Here is a 20,768-nt window from a genome sequence, read left to right on the forward strand (position 1 = left end):
AAAAGTATAACATAAAATTATTACCAAGGAAATGATGGTTTTAGTGGTTTGCAAAATGTGTTCAGTTATTTTTACAGAATACCCGTAGTCTTTAATTCAACCAAAACTGTGCGTTGAATGTTAATTTGTTTAGATGTCTGATGTGAATATTCTAATGCTAATTTTGGAATATTCACTAATAATTAATGTATTTTTTATTTAGCCGTTTGATTAAATGTTAAAAACATTATGGTTGAACTTAATAAATTCATTTTGATTAACTCTTAACGAGTTCCTTGTTATTAATTTCTTTAAGACTGAAATTTTTACTTCGTTTTGTGATAAAATTTTTTATTATTTTAGTTTTTATTCCTTATTGTTAAATCATAAAAAATATTTATTTTAAAATTCTGTTAGTTTCCTTTTTGTTTAGTTTTAAATATCAATAATTAACTTAGGTAAATAAAAAATAAGCCATCTAATACTTTAAATATTAACATTATTCTGTTGTAATATTTACAGTAGAAAGTACAAGGAGGTGCACTATTTGCTAAGCTCTTGTGAACAAATTTTTAATTAATTATAATATTTGCCTATTCATTTCTTTAAGAATGCCTGTATTAAATTAATAAATGCAATGAAAATTGTGTAATGTTTTTGCTGAATCTGTTTATAGAATTAATGAGGTGTTTTACTTTAAATATGTAATTCTTACTTTTGAATCACCTAAATAATTTTTTTGAAAATAATCAATCTAGATCTACAGTAAATCATATTTAGTGATCTCTTTTTTTGTAATTTGTGAAAATTGTGTACAAAGTTTTAATTCTATGCCAAAATTCTTCTCTACAACAATAAATATATTAAGTCTATTAAAATAGTTTGGAGCTTTTCTGAAGAACTGATTTTTGAAATTTGAATTTATAAGATATTATGAAATTTTAAGATTTGTGAAAGTTGTTTGCATGCGCTAAAAATATATCTTTTAATGAAGGTATGAGGATGCTGGTTTCCTTTACTCTGTATCTGATTCAGGTGAGGGGCTGGCATTTTCCTTCTGTTGTTTTATTTATCTCATCTTAGATCTTAAATTACTTGTAAACCGTATCTGTGATCATAACACTAAAAAAAGAGTTTAATTTTCAAATCTGTAGAAACCATTTTGCAGTTTTAACCAAACAATTGGCAATTAAATTTAAAATTACTGAAACAGAATATATTTTTACAAATTTTAGGTACAACCACAAAGAATGCCTTGAAGTTATTAAAAAAAAGATCATTTCTAGGTATGATGAAACTTCCTTTAGCAACTCTATGAATAGGCTAGTGTTGTGTCCAATTTATGGATGTTTTATTCACATATGTAGTAATTCTTTTAGAGAGATCTTGGTAATGACTTAACTAATTTTTAAAAGATTACTGTAAATTGTATCATAATGAAATCCCTCCAATAAATATTTATAAAGTTGCTGCTGATAATGTGATATTCTAAAATCTATAACAGATTTTCATTTAACTATTTTGGCAAAATTAATGCTAAGACTAGAAGAAATTTGTACAGAAATTATTATTGCACAATAATTCAAACAGATAAATAATAAAAGAATAATTACAATTTTTATTTTCAAAGAAAAGAAACTTGCCGACTTCTATTATTTTATAAAAAGAAAAGAAAATATAAGAATAGAAAAAAAAAGAAAGATTTTTTTGAAAAAAAGAATTCAGAGTAATAAATGTTAGAAATAATAGTACCCTTCATAACAGTGAACATTCAATTTAAACTTAATCAAAATCATACAAGTTATTCTGAAAAATTTAAGTATGAAATTTAAGATTGTCATTACTTATGCAAAAGTAAGTAGTAGCTCTTGTTTGTTGCTTAGGCTACACTTGTATTTGTGTGGAAAACTGGATTTACTCTTGAGAAGAATAGAAATTTGAGTAATCTTTTAAATGTTTTTAAATTGTTTTTTAAATCCCACTTTTGGTTATTTCCTTAGAAAATTTTGAAAACCAGTCTTAGCTAGTCCCATATGTAAAAAGAAAACTACAGTTCTCAAATGTCCAGATTCAGAATTTCAGAAGATAAATGAACAAATCAGTGTTTAGAGCTGTGGAATTATATTTTTGTACACAATTTTACTTTTAAAAGCTTTTGATATGTATTAACAAGCTCAAATTGTTTTTTTAATGATAGAATTCCATCTACTGTTAACTTTGTTAATATTAACAATTTTTTAAGTTTGAATTGTTAATATTAACAATTCTTTCCCTAAAAATTTTATGAACTCTAATAATACTAATAAAACATCGGTGGCAGTCAAGTTAATCTTAATCTGAAACATCAAACTTTGATTCTTCCTCCCAGAACACCATTAATTACACTAACATTAAAATTTTCCATATAAATATCCAAAGAAGTTGAAATATTTTTTTTTGCAATGAGTCACAAGGTTTTGCATGATTTTAGAATATTGACCAATACACAGAAGCCATTTCTGAGCTAAGTAAGTATAGACAATATTTTTACAAATTTATTTAAAGATAATATTCCCTCCTTTTTCTGCATATAATGGTATTCCAGATCACAATTGTCAAATTGCAATTGAATAATTTATTAATGAAAGCCTGCAACAAGATGATTATTATTTTTGTTTGAAAAGATTGGTTAGTAAAAATTCAATTAAAAATTTTAGAACTTTGTTGTCTTAAACAGATTGTTAAAATAACAGATTAGTTTTGAAAAATATTTAACAATTTTCTCAACTCTTTTCAGAAGGCCTTCTTCTTACCTTACCATTTAGTAAAAGAAAGTTTAGATATAAAAAGAAAAACATAATGTTCATAAAAAAACATAAGAGAAACATATATTACTAGAAGAATTGTAAAATTTAGCCTTACACTAAGAAATCTCCATAAAATGTCTAAATATAATTCTGTGATGACTTCCAGAATTATTTGAAAAAATAAAAAAAAATCTATGCTAAAGTTATTCGTAATGTTAAAAAAATGAAATTATGATAATTTAATATCTAATTTAAACAATACATTACATAACAGGCTACATAAACAGGTTTAAAAAACGAAACCGAATTTGAGATAAAACACGTAACTTCAGCAAATATACAGAAGGACTCACAATTCTGTTATGCCATCTCCCAATCTTGTAGCAGAGGAATTTAATGAAATCTTTTCCACTATTTCAAATAACAATATTGCTGCATTTAAAACAAATGCTTGAATGGTTTTGTTGATCAATCAGTATTTTTTTTCGTAATAAAAGTTTTAACTTCTTACCCAAGAAGTTAAAACTTTTAGTAAACAATCATTGGGTATTCAAAATTCCTGGCAGTATTTTGAAAGATATCATATACAATTAATTATTGTTTCATTTACAAACCTAATTAATGACACTTTCAACATCCCAACCCCGTAGGGGAAGCACTCGCCTTGAGACCCTTCCGGTCGCAATACCCCCCCCCGTTCCAGGCCCTGATGGTCTTTAACGGGAGTCGTCTTTCGCCCTCTAACTTTTTACATCTCATAGTAATAAGCGAGGCCTCGTTGGGATGGCACCGGTGTAAATTGGTAGGTATTTACATCAGTGATTTATAACTCAGGTTTTACCTTCACTGCAGGCCTCATCCGCACATCTTGAATGCCCTACATCGTTCCCCTCTGAACTAGCTAACCCCTAACTGGCTAACTAGTTCGCGAAAGCACGAACCCCGCGCCTAGTTCTACTCTTTACAGAGCCAATTTGTGCGAAATTGTCTCATAATATTCGAGGCAATTGAATAAATAACAGACCACCAAAAATGTTATTATACGCAACAACGAAATTTATTTCTAGTTCCCTTAGTGAACTAAACTTTCAGTTAATATCCCTGACTTGGTTTCATTTATGGACTCCGGTCTGGTCTACCAGGGAGAGGCGGACAGACCTCCTACTCCCACACAGCTCTATCACAGAGTCCCGTGTGACATTTATTTTCATTTACTGCCATCGTCGAGATGTCGCTACACCTCACGGCTGCATGGTTACCCATTCCCTCGGCAGTGCAGTCGTCGTTCCACTGACAGTTAACTATAATCACCATTACTTTTACTGATTAACTGTGGCTCGATGCTAACAAGCCTACCTCCAGCCATTCAACTGTCTATGCAGTCCCTAGCCACCCGGGGTGTTACTCTACTTATACCTCTTCAGTTGTTCTGCTCAGGGCGAGGAAACGAAGGAAGCCAGCCATGCTGAGAATGGAATATTCTCAGCGAATCTTCCAGTTGACTCGCAGATCAAGAAAGGAATTTACTCTCTCGAGCTCCCTAACAACTCTGGTACGTTCAGCCTCGTACCGGGGACAAACATAAAGACATAGTCTGCAGTGTCATCGACCTTACACTTCGGGCACACGCCCGAATCAGTCAAATCAAACCTAGCCAAACTATTCCTAAAAGCATCATGTCCTGAAAGGAATTGAGTTGTGTACCGGTTGGGGGGGAGACCCACCTAATTGCTCGCAGCTCCCCAACATTTGTAAATATACCATGCGTGTATCGATCAGTAGAAGAATCGTTCCACCTAACTTGCCAAGAGTCAAAACCTTGGTCTTCGATTTCTCGCATACGCCCAGAAGTTTATAGAAACATACCGCTTGCTACGTTCCGTAGCTAAAATGTCAATGGATTTTATGCCGGCGATCACAGAGACTGCCTCTTTCGAGACAGTTCTGTAGCTTCCAACAACAGCTAACAATAGAAGACGCTGGGCTCGCAATAAAATGTCTCTATAATAACTCTCTATAAATAAATGTCTCCAATTGGAATTATAAACGATGAGCCCAGATGGGCGCAGCATACAACATTATGGCCTCGCACACATCTTTGTAAAGAATACGAATGGTAGAATAATTCAACCCCCAATCGAAATGGATGACCCTACGAACACCAAAGAAGGCATCTATAGCCTTCCTTGCGACAAACAACTCCCTGAATTGAAGCTTCTCATCAAGCAGTAACCCATCGTCGGTATAAGCCATGATGCGGCAGCCACTGGGCTACCGCAACCGCATTAGAGAGTAGAATTCAACGACCCTTCCCTTTAGGTCCACTCCTTAGACGAGTGGACCTAAAACACTGCCCTGTGGACAACCTTTTGACAGGGTCTTTACTACTTCAAAGGCGCAGTCACGGACGACGGTCTGTCGCTGAAATAGCTCGAGAAATTCTTAATTTCATTTTGTGTGCAGCCACGCTGCTGCAATTGAAACAAGGCATAGGGCAATCACAAGTTATTGAGGGCCCCGAATTTTTACAAAAAGACGCCGAGTACATACTTGCACTCGCTGGTCGAAGCCAAATCCATTACTGTAAGAATAGCGTCCTCTGTGCCCTTGCCAGGGCGAAAACCACACTGGTCGTCCATCAGCATACGGTTAGAAGTCAACTTACTATTAATGCGGAGGTATAAGGTCTTATCGAAAACCTTACCTATTATAGGTAAGCGCTTCAGAGGCCAGTAAGAAGAACTTACAGTGGGGTCCTTGTCGCTATCCTTTAGGAGCAGTTTCAATTCGTCACGTTTCCAACACGCTGAGGGATATTCAGCAAAAGCATCCTATTAAAAACCCTATTCAGGGGACCAAGAATCACTGGCAACGTTCGAACAAGGAATTCCACTGTGATACAGTATATCCGGGAGCTTTAATTCTAGCCAGGCTACAAATTACTTGGCGGCGGACTTCTGCCTCAGTAATCTGCTCAGAAGACAAATTCTCACGAAAACCTACAACTTCCCTTCGAACACGTTGATGATAAGAGGTTTCGTTAACCTCAGTGTCATCTGGAAACAGATTGTTCATCAGAAGTATGAGGACACGAACTTTGTCTATTACAACTCCATCCTGGATTGGGAGATCCGATAGAAAAATGAAATAAAAAATAAAAAATATAAAATAAAAATGAAATAATGAGAAATTTGAAATAAATCTCGACTGCTCTCTTATAAGAACCACACTCCTAGCTATTTACGGAGTGCCTATGACTCTTGCGCAACCTTTTACAGTTAACGCAAGTCGGAGCCTCTTTTTTCTGAAGACAATTGTCACGCTTGTAACCCTCCTCACTACAATGCTCGCAGACTGATGCATACCTACAGAACTTGGCCCTGTGGCCGAAAAAACAACATTGAAGTATCACTGCATGTCAAGGTACTCCTTGACGCGGCAGGATGCGAAGTCCAAAAAGATTCTACCCTCAGACAGAAAGACCAGCGCCTAACTCGAACACACTGTGATATCGTGGGGCATCACGCTTTCCTGTCTTGAAGAGAGACTGCGATCTCCCATGTCATAGATTACGACAGTGGGCCTACGACCGCGCTTGAGGTCATGGGTCAACCTTGACCTCAGGCTTCTTCATTGCAGGAGAGTCGTGGATGACTTGGACTGTCTCCTTGTTATTTGCTACCACAACTAGATCCTTGTTGGTCTTGTTTATGTCCCTAATCTTAAGGCCTTAAGGCTGTCATGAAGGGCAGCTTGAAAGTTCTTCTTGAGGTCGGTACTTGTCTTGGTGAAACCCTCCGACTTGTTGATAAACACCTCTGGTTTCTTGACCTGGCTGACTTCCCTTTTACCACGGGATTAGCCATGACTAATCCTGTTCTTGCTGTCTTCCTCCTACATAAACTTTGGGCAAGCCCACAGTTTTGACGACTGCCCGCAGCGAGTACGAGCAGCTGGAGACCTGAGGTATTCTCCTGCCACTCTTTGTGCTTGTCACTCTTAGCTTCTTCTGGATCAGTTATATAATAACCACAGATTATGGCCCTCGTTCTGAAAATAACGCAAGTAGGTCTAGCAGGAATATTCCATTACTCATTACAGGAGCTTACGACCAGAAGTTGTTGCCACCTGTTCGTTTTGGAGAGGCAGGTACATGTTTGCAGAAATCTGTGCCTTATACACCACAAATGAGGAGCAAGTAATGAGTCTATATATGACTCTAAAGAGCAGCCACAGTATGCAATCAGCAGATCTTGACACTATTAGTAGGTATACATGCAACTGACAGCCAATAACACTAATAGCAAACCAAGAAGCCACAGAACTGTCTGGAAATGCATTCAAGGGACCAGAGAATGACTCTTTCAACATCCCAACCCCTTAGGGGAAGATATTCTCCTTGTGACGCTTCCTTGCCCCCCCCCCCGCTGTTCCTTGCCCTGTTGGGCTTTAACGGGAGTCATCTATCACCATCTGATTTTTTACATCTCGTAGTAATAAGGCTGGTCTCATTGGGATTGACTCTTTCAACAGTGGAGTATTTCCCATCTCCATATAGACTTCTATTTTTATTCCCCTCCCTAAAAAAAGGTTGGGTTTTAATTTTCAAAATTATAAGCCAATTTTTATATTGTACATATTTTCTGAAGCATTTGTAAAAGTATGAAAATAGCCTTTAATATTTGTTGAGAAGCATAATGTATGAACAAGCTTTCAGCATGTTTTTTTGAAAGAAATTTCTATCTAGCAGACATTTCCCAGTTTTTAGAAAGTATTTGAAATTATATAGGTAACAAAATCAAAACACTTAATTTTTTGCTATTTCAATTAATAATTCGATTTAGTTCCACATTTTTTACTGATGAAAAAACATAGTAATACGGTATCAGAAGAACTGCTTATAATTGATTGAAGTCATACCTTACCAAATTGTTAACAGGTTGTTAAAATCATCTTTTATTAGGAATACTCATGTAAAATTGAGATACTTGCTTCAAAATTAAAATGTTGGGTGCCTTAGGAAGAGTTGTTTTCTTATTGTTTTTTAATGACCTTCCTTAAAATCTTGAACCATTCATTGCAACCCTTTTCACAGGTCATACAACGTTTTCTGTATCTGAAAATAATTATTTAAAAGGAACTCAAACTTCTATGATAGTAGTTAGAAAGATTATTCACTAGATGGACCATCTAACCATCTAACTTTAAATATGGATAAAAATGTTGTATTGTTCATCTCAGGTAGACATAACTACCAACTAAAACTTAGTAGTTATAAGTTAGTTGAGTTAAAAGGTTACCAGTAGAAATAACTCTTTACTGGTAGATAGCCACTACCTAACCTTTAAATGGAAAGTCGATAAAAATGGATGATTCCTTTTTTGCAAATATGTGAATTATGAATTTTTTCCATTGGAGATAAAGGATGTTTCTTGACTAACTTTGTCAGTTACTCTCTGAAGTATAAGTGATAGACCCTTCTCCCATTCATGATTATACACTATAGAAATGAAACTCCATCTTCATAACATTTCAAAAGCTGAGAAATTTTTAAATGATTCTCTTTGTGAATATCAGCCAGTTGATTTGTTTCCCGCAAGCACAGACTTTCCATGAGTTTAAAGAATTGTGAGTGATTGAAAATGCTGAGTCATAATTAATGTTGGACCTTTATATTCGACTCACTTGCAATCTCATCAACTTTAATTCATACACTGTTTTGAATCATTTTTGTTAAACTGCTTCAATATTGTCATTATTCTTTGAAATGTAAGACTTATCTTTCCATATTTCATCGCATAAAGAAATCCATCCTCTCTTTTTTAAAGCGATCAATCATTTCATAAATTTTGCTTCCACAATCCTCTCCATATGCTGCTTTATTCTATGAATAATAATTTTTGGGTTTTTCACCCCTAAGAAACTTAAATTTCATTCTTGGTATGATCAGACAAAGGAACACCTATTTTATGTTTCTTTTAAATACATTCACAAAGAAACATTACTTCCAATGAACAGGTGATATGAGGTTATTATTTATTGCAGAACTGTTAGTATTGCAAGACATGTGATTGGAAGGAAAATAAAAAAATTTCCTTTACATCTTAACCTTCCCTTGTATTAAGTGAAAGTCCCTTTCTTGTACAGTGAAATATTGCACTGAGCTTCACAAAAATAATCTATTGTTTGGTTTGACAGAGTTGGTTACTGTTATTTTTTAAGAATAAATGACTACTTGGAAAGTAGCAATTTAGCAAATAAATTGATTTGCTAAATTGTGCCCTTGCTTATTCTGGGAACTGGATGCCTATAGGATGGAGTAAAAATATTTACCTGACTAAAATTCTGCATTCCTATATAAATTTATTTTATATTTCTATAATTTATCAATATAAGTACAAAGCTCCAAGGGTTTAGTTACTGTAGTATATATTACAAACACAACTCAGCTGTTGAAAAAAAATTACAATTTAGAATTATAACTGTCAAACCATATTTTTGTAATTAGATGTATGTCTGTGATAAAGGAAAATGGATTCAGTTTCTTTGTCCTGTAGGCATCTAGCCAGATATATACAACTGAGAAGGATAAAAATTTATGACTTTATAGTATTATCAACTACCTTTGTAAATGGTTGTTTGGATTCATTTATTTCAGTTACAAGTGGTCAAGCATTGGCTAATAAAAGATTGTGGTTTAGTCTTGAGTATTTTATATTATAATTTTTTAAAAATCTGTTTTCATGATAATTTAGATCAGTTTGAACTTGCTGACTGATATTTGGGTCAAGCATTGAATACTGGTCTCCAATTCAGTTTGTATATGCAGTATGTGACATTCTGTATTGTATAACAAAAAAATATTGCTGTAAAGAAAGAGGTGAAGAATGATGTAGAAATGTTTTTATTTGAGTTCTAATTATAGACTGACCTGCATTTGTAGTGGTGGTAATAGTAATAGTTGGTTATAGCTAGTGTGTAGGATGTCAGCTGTAAGGTGGTGGGGGTAACATTACTGATGCTATCTATCAATGGAGCAACAACATATGCATTCAAATCCGTACATATATACGAGATCGTGGTGGGATGATATTAATTGTAAGGTAATGATAAATGATTGTGATTGTAAAATTAGAATTGGGGTTTAGTTGACACCCAGAATAGGTTTAATTTACATTTTTATTTTTTTAAAAGTGCTTCTGTTGGATCTGATCTTATGTTTAGTGTTTAGCTTGTTATTATTATAAAACTTGTCTTATATAGTGTTTTGTTTAAAAAAATATATATATTTGTATTTGTATTGTTTAAAAGTAATGGTAACTTTTTTTATGTATCATTTATTAGTGAATCTCACTATATGAATGTGTAGAATATGATATTTTAGCATCTAACTTGAATCTTCTCATTATTTGCTAATTGTGTATTTCTGTAAGATTGATTATTGTATTGTCCATTAAATATTAAGTTGCTCTTTCATTAATATGTTTGATATTGGAATTCATAGTGGAAGATGTTTCAGAACAAAATTTTATGTATATTTAAATTACTTTGAAATGTCATTTTCAGTAATCTTCCTTTTTCTGACGAGGTGAATGGTAGTCTTATTTCATGATAAACATTATATTCATTCGGATGAACTCGCTTCACTCTGCTCTTCATTGAATGTTGTGGTATAAGTATTTAGTTAGTTTTATGAATCAATTCACAGTAAAGTGAGTCATTTCATTTTCATTTTGCTTTTCTGTTGAGTTTTAGTATGAGTATAATTCTGAAAGTGTGCTTCTTGTTTACGTAACATATATGAGGTCTACAAAATCAAATGATTTATTCTGTTTATATTTTTCACACTATAGTAGATTGAAGTGTAGTTTGTAGGTAAGAGTAAGAATGTATTATATTTTCTTGTGTTGCCTTTCTGTAGGAGTGTATGTTGTCCTCAGTGAAGACATTCCGGTATATTATTTTTATTGTTTTTCAAAGTAAAATCTCCACTACAAATCTGAATTCTCATAGTATTGTAAAAATACCTTACCCTGAAGATTATAAATGGGTGAGCCCATCAGTTATTTTTTAGATATAAATTTCCCTATCCTACATTTTGAGAAAGATTGAAAAAAAACTAACACACTAATTTCTTGATCTTGTTTTATCAATAATTTTAATAAATTTCCACACTATTGAATTAAGGTTTGATGATGTTTTTAAATATACCAGATCATCAAAGAGTTAAAAGGTTTTTAGCTTTATAACCTTTTGTACTTGTTTTTATAAAATATTTGTACTATTTATTATAATTATATTTTTGTGTAGTCTCTCTAGTTTTTGTTTCTTTTCGCTATATATTCTTTTCTTTAATCAGTTCTCTTTAAGTTCAGTAAGTCTTTCAATATCCATTAAATTCTTGATTTGTGGGTTTCTATTTTTAAGTTGCATTGTGTAATACAACTACATTGAAGTGATGCGAATAATTTAATAAATTTATCAGTTTTTAAATTAGACTCATTTTCATTGATCCTTTGTGATTAATCTATCATATTCAACATCATTTTTAATTCTGCTAATCAGGGGATACTCCTCTCAAATTTTGTTTCTTCATTATCCTTTATTTAAAACCTGGACAATAGATATTCATGGTGTGATAACTCATTCCATTTGTTTTTTTTTTTTTTTTTTTTTTTTTTGTCTTCAGTCATTTGACTGGTTTGATGCAGCTCTCCAAGATTCCCTACCTAGTGCTAGTAGTTTCATTTCGGTATATCCCCTACATCCTACACCCTAACAATTTGTTTTACATATTCCAAACATTGCCTGCCTGCACAATTTTTCCCTTCTACCTGTCCTTCCAATATTAAAGCGACTATTCCAGGATGCCTTAGTATGTGGCCTATAAGTCTGTCTCTTCTTTTAACTATATTTTTCCAAATGCTACTTTCTTCATCTATTTGCCGCAATACCTCTTCATTTGTCACTTTATCCACCCATCTGATTTTTAACATTCTCCTATAGCACCACATTTCAAAAGCTTCTAAACTTTTCTTCTCAGATACTCCGATTGTCCAAGTTTCACTTCCATATAAAGCGACACTCCAAACATACACTTTCAAAAATCTTTTCCTGACATTTAAATTCATTTTTGATGTAAACAAATTATATTTCTTACTGAAGGCTCGTTTAGCTTGTGCTATTCGGCATTTTATATCGCTCCTGCTTCGTCCATCTTTAGTAATTTTACTTCCCAAATAACAAAATTCTTCTACCTCCATAATCTTTTCTCCTCCTATTTTCACATTCAGTGGTCCATCTTTGTTATTTCTACTACATTTCATTTCTTTTGTTTTGTTCCATTCCATTTGTGTACAAATCATACTATCATTTAAATTGGCTAGAAAAGTATTTATTTTTGTGCTTGATTATTTGTACTCTTAAATTTTTTGTACTCTAGTGTAATCTTGAATTGTAGTTTGAAGATTGTGCTTACTTATATTATTTAAACCCTTAGATTTATTTGTATAGTTAATTTCTCAAACATGGTTACCGCTGATATTTAAATTATTAAAAAGTGCAAATCCACCCCTTACCAGCAATTAATTTTGACTTCTGAAGATCTTTCAGTCCTTAGACCATCATCAGGAGATTAAAATATTGTTATAAAATAAAGTTAAAGAAATAAAATATTAAGCATTCATGACTGATTGCTAGTTATCAGTATACTGATTGAAATGTTCAGTGTAATCTGGTGGAATGAAATAAAATCAACGGGAACCATGTTGTAATAATGATATTTTATTTGAATTATTATCCCATTATATCTATATTTAGGGCGTGTTTAAACAATTTGTCATCTTTAAAAAATTTTTGCTCATTGATTAGATGTTTACGTTTATTAAGTAAATATTGTGATATTTTGCTAAATTAGATGTTTTATAATAATTATAAGATTTTTATAAATTTAATAAATGTCTAAAATTTTCATAAAAGTATTTGGGTTGTATGTATGACCATTATCTAATATATGTTTAGCAGTTAGAATTTTCTGGTTTATTGTTTTTTATACTATCCATGTGTTCTTTTGCGCATGTAGAGAATTTATGATTGGTCATACCAGTGTATATCATGTTACAATCTTCACAACCCAAACTATATAACCCTTGTTTATCAAGATTATCATCATTATTATATCATATCTTATTATATTTGTTATTAATATATTTAATTTATTATTTGTAGTATATGTAGGTGTTATGTTAATTATTTTATACAACTTTTCATTTCCTAGTTGTATTAATTTTATTGTTTATAGTATTAATATTACAACCTTTAGTAATAGCAATATTTTTAATTACTTCTATTTCTTTGTTTAAAGAAACTTTATCATGATTGAGTTAATGTATTGCTCTATATAAAAGTCCATTAAAAACAGTCATCTTTTGGGACCGTGGTTGAAATGAATTGAAGTTAATTATTGTATCGTTTAAAGAAGGTTTGCGATATATATAACTAATTTTATTTTTTTATTTATTTTATTGTTATATATTTTTATAACTAAAAAATTTAAACGATTGTCATTTTATATTTACTTGGTAAATTTTGTGTTTATCAATTTTATTGAATTTATTTATATTGTACCTGACTCGTTTTAAAATTTTTCATTATATATGATTATGGTGTCATCAACATTTGTATAACATAATATCATGTTGAGTTAGGAATTTTTTAATATCAGTATCTTCTAAATTGTAGGTATATTTCTGTCATAATTGCCAATAATGGTTCACCCAGCGCCAAACCAAATGGTTGTTTATAAAATTGGTTATTAAAAGTAAAAAAACTACAATCACAACATAATTTTATCATGTCTATTAATTCGTTAATGTATTGTATATTTAAATGTTTATTGTTTTTTTAAATGATTTTTTTTTTATGATTGTTAAAGTTTTTTTATGTCTGTATTAGAGTACATATTGCAAATATCTAAAGATATATATTTTGAATTATTATGTTAATTTTATGTATAAGATCTATAATATTATAACCATTTTTTGAAGTGTATGTGTTTGATTTAGATTTTTTAATGTATTTGCTAAAAATTTGCTTAAATGATATGTTGGTGAACAGGTAAAATCAATTAATGATCTTATTGGTGTATTAATTTTATGTATTTTAGGTAAAGCTTTCATTTATGGTACATATATGTATTAATAATTTTTTGAATTTATTTTTTAGTATATCATCTGGTATTACATATTTAGATTTATTGATTAACATTTTAATTTTATATATATATAATGTATATTTTTATGGGGTTTTTGATTTTTGTAAAATAATTATTTATAAATTGCTTAATTTTTTCTAGATATTGTTCTTTGTGTGTAATGACAGGTGAACCTGTTTTATCAGTTTTGACTATGTGTGCTTTATTATTGATTAACTTAATTTTAATGTTTTCTTTTGAAGAAAAACAACATCTTTAAACATTTGTTTAAAGGTAATAAATTGTTTAAACACGCCCTAAATATAGATGTAAACAGATGATTCAAATAAAATATAATTCTTACAACATGGTTCCTGTAGATTTTATTCTATTCCACCAGATTACACTGTACATTTCAATCAGTATACTGATAACTAGCAATCGGTTACGGCTGGTTAATATTTTAATTCTGTAACTTTATTTTATAATGATATTGTAATCTCCTGACAATGGTCTAAAGACTGAAGATCTTGAGAAGTCAAAATTAATTGCTGATTAGGTGGATTTGCACTTTTTAATAATTTATTAATAATATATTTACTGATACCTATATGGAGATCCCCTATATTATTTTTGAATATTTTTCATTGAGCGTGTCTAAAAGAGTGTTGAGCTCTTTTAGCTCTGAATCCTATCCTAGTTTCCATTTGAAGAACGAAGTACTCTTATAATATTTTATTTTAAATTAGTGAAATACTTATTATGATTTTCTCTATTTTATTGAGTCTTTTAAATAATCTCTTTTTTATGATTCTGGTTTATTGAAATTTTTTATCAGTGTAAATCTATTAATCTGGATCCATATTCCTTTCCCTCACTTTAATATCTCTACCACTAAAAGAATGCGAGGATTATCAAAGTAATTCAGTGAATTTTCAGATGGTTTTTGCACTATATCACTTTTTTATATTTTGAATACTCATTTGCGAACTCATATTGTAATTTCTAAACTGTTATAATGAAGAATATTTTTAATTATTTTATAATATTGACTAATAAATCAGTTTATCTGTAATCTGTTGTAATAAATGTAACCTTTCTGATAAAAATTCTCAGTTAACATTCACGTGCAGTCTAAACACAGATTGTTGTCAATGGAATTAAAAAATTTAGATTACGTCGTAACAAATGTATGTTTTTTTTTTTTTTCTATTATTAGCTTGAGCAAATATTAATAACCTTTGGAAGGTCAGGGTAAAATTGAAATCTTGTTTATTGAAAAAAAGGAAATAATAGTCAAATTGAGAAATAAACTACAGAATATGCATGTAGAAGATAATGAATGATAAATTTGTTTTTAATATTGTCACATTCTTATATGAAGATACATGGAGAAGAGTTAACCTGCCATTTAACTTCATCCTTCCCCTTAACAATTCTTGGCTGAAACAATGAAATAAAAACCACCATTTACACTCGCTATACATAAAAATTTTCCAACAAACTGTAAATTTAAGAAATCCAACATACTTAAGTGATGAAACAATCGGTAAAAGAAAACTTTTTAATCATAATTTATTTATGTTACACGACAAAGAAATTTGTTTTTATGAAAATTACCCTTAACTCTAAAACATAATACACATGGCTGAATTCAAGACACAAAATCCTTTTACACAAAGTAAAAATGTAACCATATCCATCCCCACAGCTATTTAAAGCAACACCATTACTTTAAAATCGATACAGATAAAGAATTATAAGAAAAATACGAATAAATGACATCATTAATCAGTTCATTCAAGAGAACATAACAGTTATCTAGAGAATCACACTGATATATTAAACTGTTGGTTTCTTTGATTTGTTCATAAAAAAAATTACCGGATCTAGTCAGAATCCAAATAACTAATTCCAAACTATGATTGAAGACATCTTAATAATCAAACGCCTGACATAGAAAAATTTACTGTAAATTCACCCTAAAGTCCCACCCATTAAGCCTTTCCAAAAATACAAAGTCCAACAATCCAATATGTCCTGTCATAAATTACCAAAATGACCCCAACAACAAACTTATATGGGAGAGCTACAGAATCTATTTTGCAACCTTTTGTTCAAGATTACTAGTAATCTAATGTTGTTTACTAGTAAGTGTAATGGATGAAAATATAGTCTTTGCTGATGACAGAGTTTTAATTAAAAACCCTGTCTCTTAGTATGCAAAATAAAACTGACAGGTCATTTGAAACTTACTAGAAACAACTGATATCTGAAGAATAGGCTTCATTAATACTCTTTAAAAAAATTAATACTTCATATTCAAAACAACAAATTCAGTCAAATTACACAAACAGCATCCATTTTCTTAGAGGTCTTGTATTGCATGAAGTTTATAATCAAGTTCCTAGGCTTCTATGTTGGTAATACAGGGTGGCGCACGAAATGATCCAACAGTTGGTTTTGTTAAACAATATTTATCTGAATCGCAATACAGAAGAGTAAAATACAACGTGTTTACTATAACTTGGAAATTATGTTCAGCTTATCACGTGTTCAATATGACCATCATCTTGTCTAACAACTTATTTAACACAGACTCCTATGTTTTTAATAACTTGACAACACATATCCTCTGTTATTTCATTGCACGCCTCAATGATCAGCTCTCGCAGTTCCATCTCTGTACGAGGATGTTTAGGGAAAATCTTTTCCTTTAGAAAGCCCCAAAGAAAATAATCATATGGATTCAGATCAGGACTGTTCGGGGGCCAGTTCTGTCCAAGCGCAAAACGATAGGAAAATCGGTTTGAAATGACATTTGGGTTAAAAGTTTCTTGCAGAAAGTCTAAAATAACATTAGCTGTGTGTGGTCTGACTCCATCCCGCATGAAACACTCATTTTCTTATTGAAACCTAAGAAGCTGAGGAACAAAATTGCTCAGCTTCTTACGCAGCATGTTTAGATAACACTCAATGTTCACTGTCCAAAAAAGAATGGCCCTATTACCCCATGGCTTGAGATTGTGGCCCGTACTGTAATTCTTGGAGTGTGATGCACCTTTTCATGAAGCACGTGAAAACGAACATTTTATTTATTAACAACCTTGTCTTGGTGAAAATCTGCCTCATCTAAAACCAAACATTGTTCAACAATACATCTTGGTACACAGCTCGTTGAACGAATTCTTTGATGTTTGTTGTCAACTGTTAATTTAGGCAAAACTGTTATTTTTTACGGATACAAAAGCAAATTGGTTTTTAAAATTAGCAGCACAATTAGATCACCTAGAAATCCCAATTCGTGCAGCTGCTTTTCTTGTTGATTTGCCCGGGCTCCTCAGCAATGCTGCTCTGACAGCTTCAACATTCTGTGGAAATTGTGGAGAACATCAGCAGGCTGGTCGCACTTACTCTCAAATACTGATCTATCACTATTAAATTTTGTGTAAACTATACGTATTGTTTTAAATGAGGGCGACCACCGAGTTGGAAAAGGGGAACAAAACCGACTTTGTTTAAGCACCATACTTTTCGTTTCATTTAAAAACAACACAGTCTTTACGTGCTGTTCAACAATCAGTCTTCCTTTGTTAGCCATCTTGGAACAATACACAAGTAGTGCACTTGGAAAGAGTAGAAACTAATATTCATGAATTCCTGACCCCACAGAGGAAGACACCCTCCATGTGACAGAATATTCATGAACTGCTGACACTTCTGCCAAGATAAAGCACAATAATTATTAACCTAAACAATTATTGCCAAAACAAAATATTTTGTGTACTGCTCTGTAGATTGAGCTGGGAAACTCACACTGATAGGCTACAAATAGTCATATTCAGCAACTGAGATCGCTGGGATTTTAAATGAAGTTAAGTTTTGTTATTGAGAGCGTACTATGCATATTCTTGATTGGCAGCGGAATTCAGTATTTTTAAGAGACAAATGAAGTTAACTGACCAATCTGTTCCTATATGGGTGTTAATAAAAAACTCCTCAGCTTCAAATATTATTTATACTACATTATTTCTGAAGAATTACTTACATGAGTAAATATTCTGAAAGGGTAAATTCTGAAGTTTTTGGTATTAAATATACTTTGATATGTGCACCATTCATTGCCCTGTACACGTCCAGAGAGTAATCCAGCTCTTCCCATACACTTGCTGGCATGTAAACAATCTTCTTCTGTAGACTACTGATGTCATGGATTTTCTCCAAATAAATATTGTTTTTCACATACCCCCACAAAAATAAATTAGTGGGGTCATGTCTGGTCTCCTTGGTGGCCATGCGATCAGCCCTCCTTACAATCCGCCACATTAAAACCGAATGTTTAACGCAGCACAGACATTGTTGCTGTAATGCAGCAAAGCGCTGTTTAGCTGATAGAAAATTAATCATTTTTCTTCTTCAGTATTGTCAATTTGTGGAAAAACAAATTTCGAACATGTCATAGAAAATATCCTCATTAATTGTGCTTTCTACAAAAATTAACGGGCGTACAATAAGTTCATTCATCAGTCTTCACAAACTTTGACTTTGAGAGTCACTTGACTTTGTGAGAGTCACACTGATGTTTGATAATTTCATGCAGTGGCTCTGAACCCCAAATTCTGCAATTGTGTTGGTTTACCGACCTAAACATGACATTAAACATTTTTAAACATGACATTATTCAGGTAGTCCGTATTTTCTTCAGTGTTGTTAACCATTAAAGCTACAAATTCTAATCTTTTCACTTTGTCATTGGGTTTGATTTCATGTAAAAGTTGTGTCTTATGTGCACGTAGTCTCTTATGCGCCACTTTGTATACTTTAGATTTAGGTATTCCTAACTCTAAACTGCGCATTGCTAATGACGTTTTCGGGCTACACGTACAAGATGCTGGTCCATTCCACATTTTGTTAAAATACAGACAGCCTGCCTGGTGTCCCCCTTAAGACACTTACTGTTTCCGTAAACTGATTAAACCATTGTTTTATTCGTAGGTGCAGCACCGCCATATTCATCTAGATAATTATGAACTGTGATAAACGATCTTGTTCCGATAAACCAAATCTCGCACTGGGCTTTCTATTATAGTTTCATCATGACTGAGAGCGAGACTGCTAACTGGTTAGGCAGTGAAGTCATCACAATAATGCCAACCGTGACGAATATTTGCGATGAAAAACAATAATATAATGAATATAAATATGAAAACTGGATGCTTTTAACCGTTTCATTATTTCATTACGATTTTTTGGAACCAAGAAGTACTTTTATAAACGTCCCCATACTGTTTTATAAATTGATTTCTAGAAAAAGAGTAGCTGTACAAAATAAATAAAACGCTTAATGCATACACACGCGCACACGCGCATATATATATGATTCAACGTGATCCACCCAAGTACAGAAAATAAATAAAATAAAATGGTACTCACTTTATTTTTTCATATGATTTCTACAAAAGTACTTTCGCGGTAACCCGAATTTTTAGTAGTAGATTTTTTTTTGTAAAAATACTTGTATAAAATTACATATTAAACGTAAAGATTAAAATTAAAATGAAAAGCTAAATATTAAAATTAAAATTACATATAAAATGTATGACGTCAATTAAAAATAAAGTAAAGAAAAATAAATATTTATTTAATTTAATTTTCTATTTATTTTATTTTTATATTTAATTTTTACGTTTAATATGAATTTTTATACAAATATTTTACAAAAAAAATATCTAAAACTGAAGATGCTGGTTACCGCGAAAGTACTGTTTTAGGAATCGTGAAAAAATAAGGTGTGTCATTTTATTTTATTTATTTTTTGTTCTTGGGTGGATCACGTGTAATCACAGATATATGAATTATTAGTACAGAGTTGATATGGGTTTTGAAAGGATCGATTTTATAAAAATATATATATATATATAAAAGATGACAACTGTGGGCTGTTCCTGATGCACGTACACACACAACTTAATTAAAAATATTTACCATTTTGTTTAAATATAATAATTTTTGGTTTAATTCATTGATTATAACTAAAGCGCGCGTGCGCATACCATATTGAATTCATGCGGGTGTGGTGGTACTGGCGGCGATGGTCGGCTCTAACTAAACTAATGTATTTTCACAGCTTACATAGAACAAATTTCGCTTGTACGGTCGGTGGCTGGTGTAGCCGCGAGGCTTAACGCACCAGGTAAGTGAGTCAACCGGGCGATCGAGTTCGAGACCCAACCAGACCGAGTTACTTTTTGACACTTGAAATATTATTCATTTATTTAATTCTATCGCTCACCTGTAGCGTCACAACACAGCGGACGACTACAACAGCTGTACTTCAATTGTACCAACCTTTAAAATATTAACTTAATTAATAAAATAAATAGTTAATATTTAAAGTATAAAAAAAATTTGTTTGGCAATTCTGTGGAATTTCGAATTTCCGGGTCTAATAGTACGAGGACAAAGGTAATTTCCCGCTTCCCACCTACACAGGGAAAAAGGGAAATTTTCCCTTTTTCCCTGTAAATTTTCAACTTTTAAGTTGAAAATTTAGTGGCATCAATGCCCCCATATGTAGAAGTAATCTGACAAAGTTTGGTCAAAATTGTTCAAGTAGTTCTGGAGATATAAGGTGTTTTATGGCCATCACTGAACACACACACACACACACACACACACACACACATACACACACACACTAACATTAACATAACATCCAGACAATTTCCATCCAAATTTTTGGGTTCCTTATATGTCAAAACATAAAGATCCAGTAAAAACCACATATGCCCAAACTGGACTGATTACAATAT

The 20,768-nt window shown here is 31.8% G+C and overlaps 1 protein-coding gene across 8 annotated transcripts in view; it reads left to right on the plus strand.

The window, feature by feature from the left end:
- mino (glycerol-3-phosphate acyltransferase mino) overlaps nt 1-20,768 on the plus strand; it is a 155,345-nt gene that overhangs the window by 58,181 nt on the left and 76,396 nt on the right. The window contains exon 1 of one of the 8 annotated variants that reach the window (XM_075382112.1): nt 9,733-9,868. The exons of the other annotated variants lie outside the window; for them this stretch is intronic. Coding sequence (XP_075238227.1) covers nt 9,797-9,868 — 72 coding nt within the window. The 5' untranslated portion in view covers nt 9,733-9,796. Of the gene's footprint in view, nt 1-9,732; nt 9,869-20,768 lie in introns of those variants that run through there. 8 annotated transcript variants of the gene reach the window in all.

This window comes from Lycorma delicatula, chromosome 1 (assembly GCF_047948215.1).
Source record: "Lycorma delicatula isolate Av1 chromosome 1, ASM4794821v1, whole genome shotgun sequence".
NCBI lineage: Eukaryota > Metazoa > Arthropoda > Insecta > Hemiptera > Fulgoridae > Lycorma > Lycorma delicatula.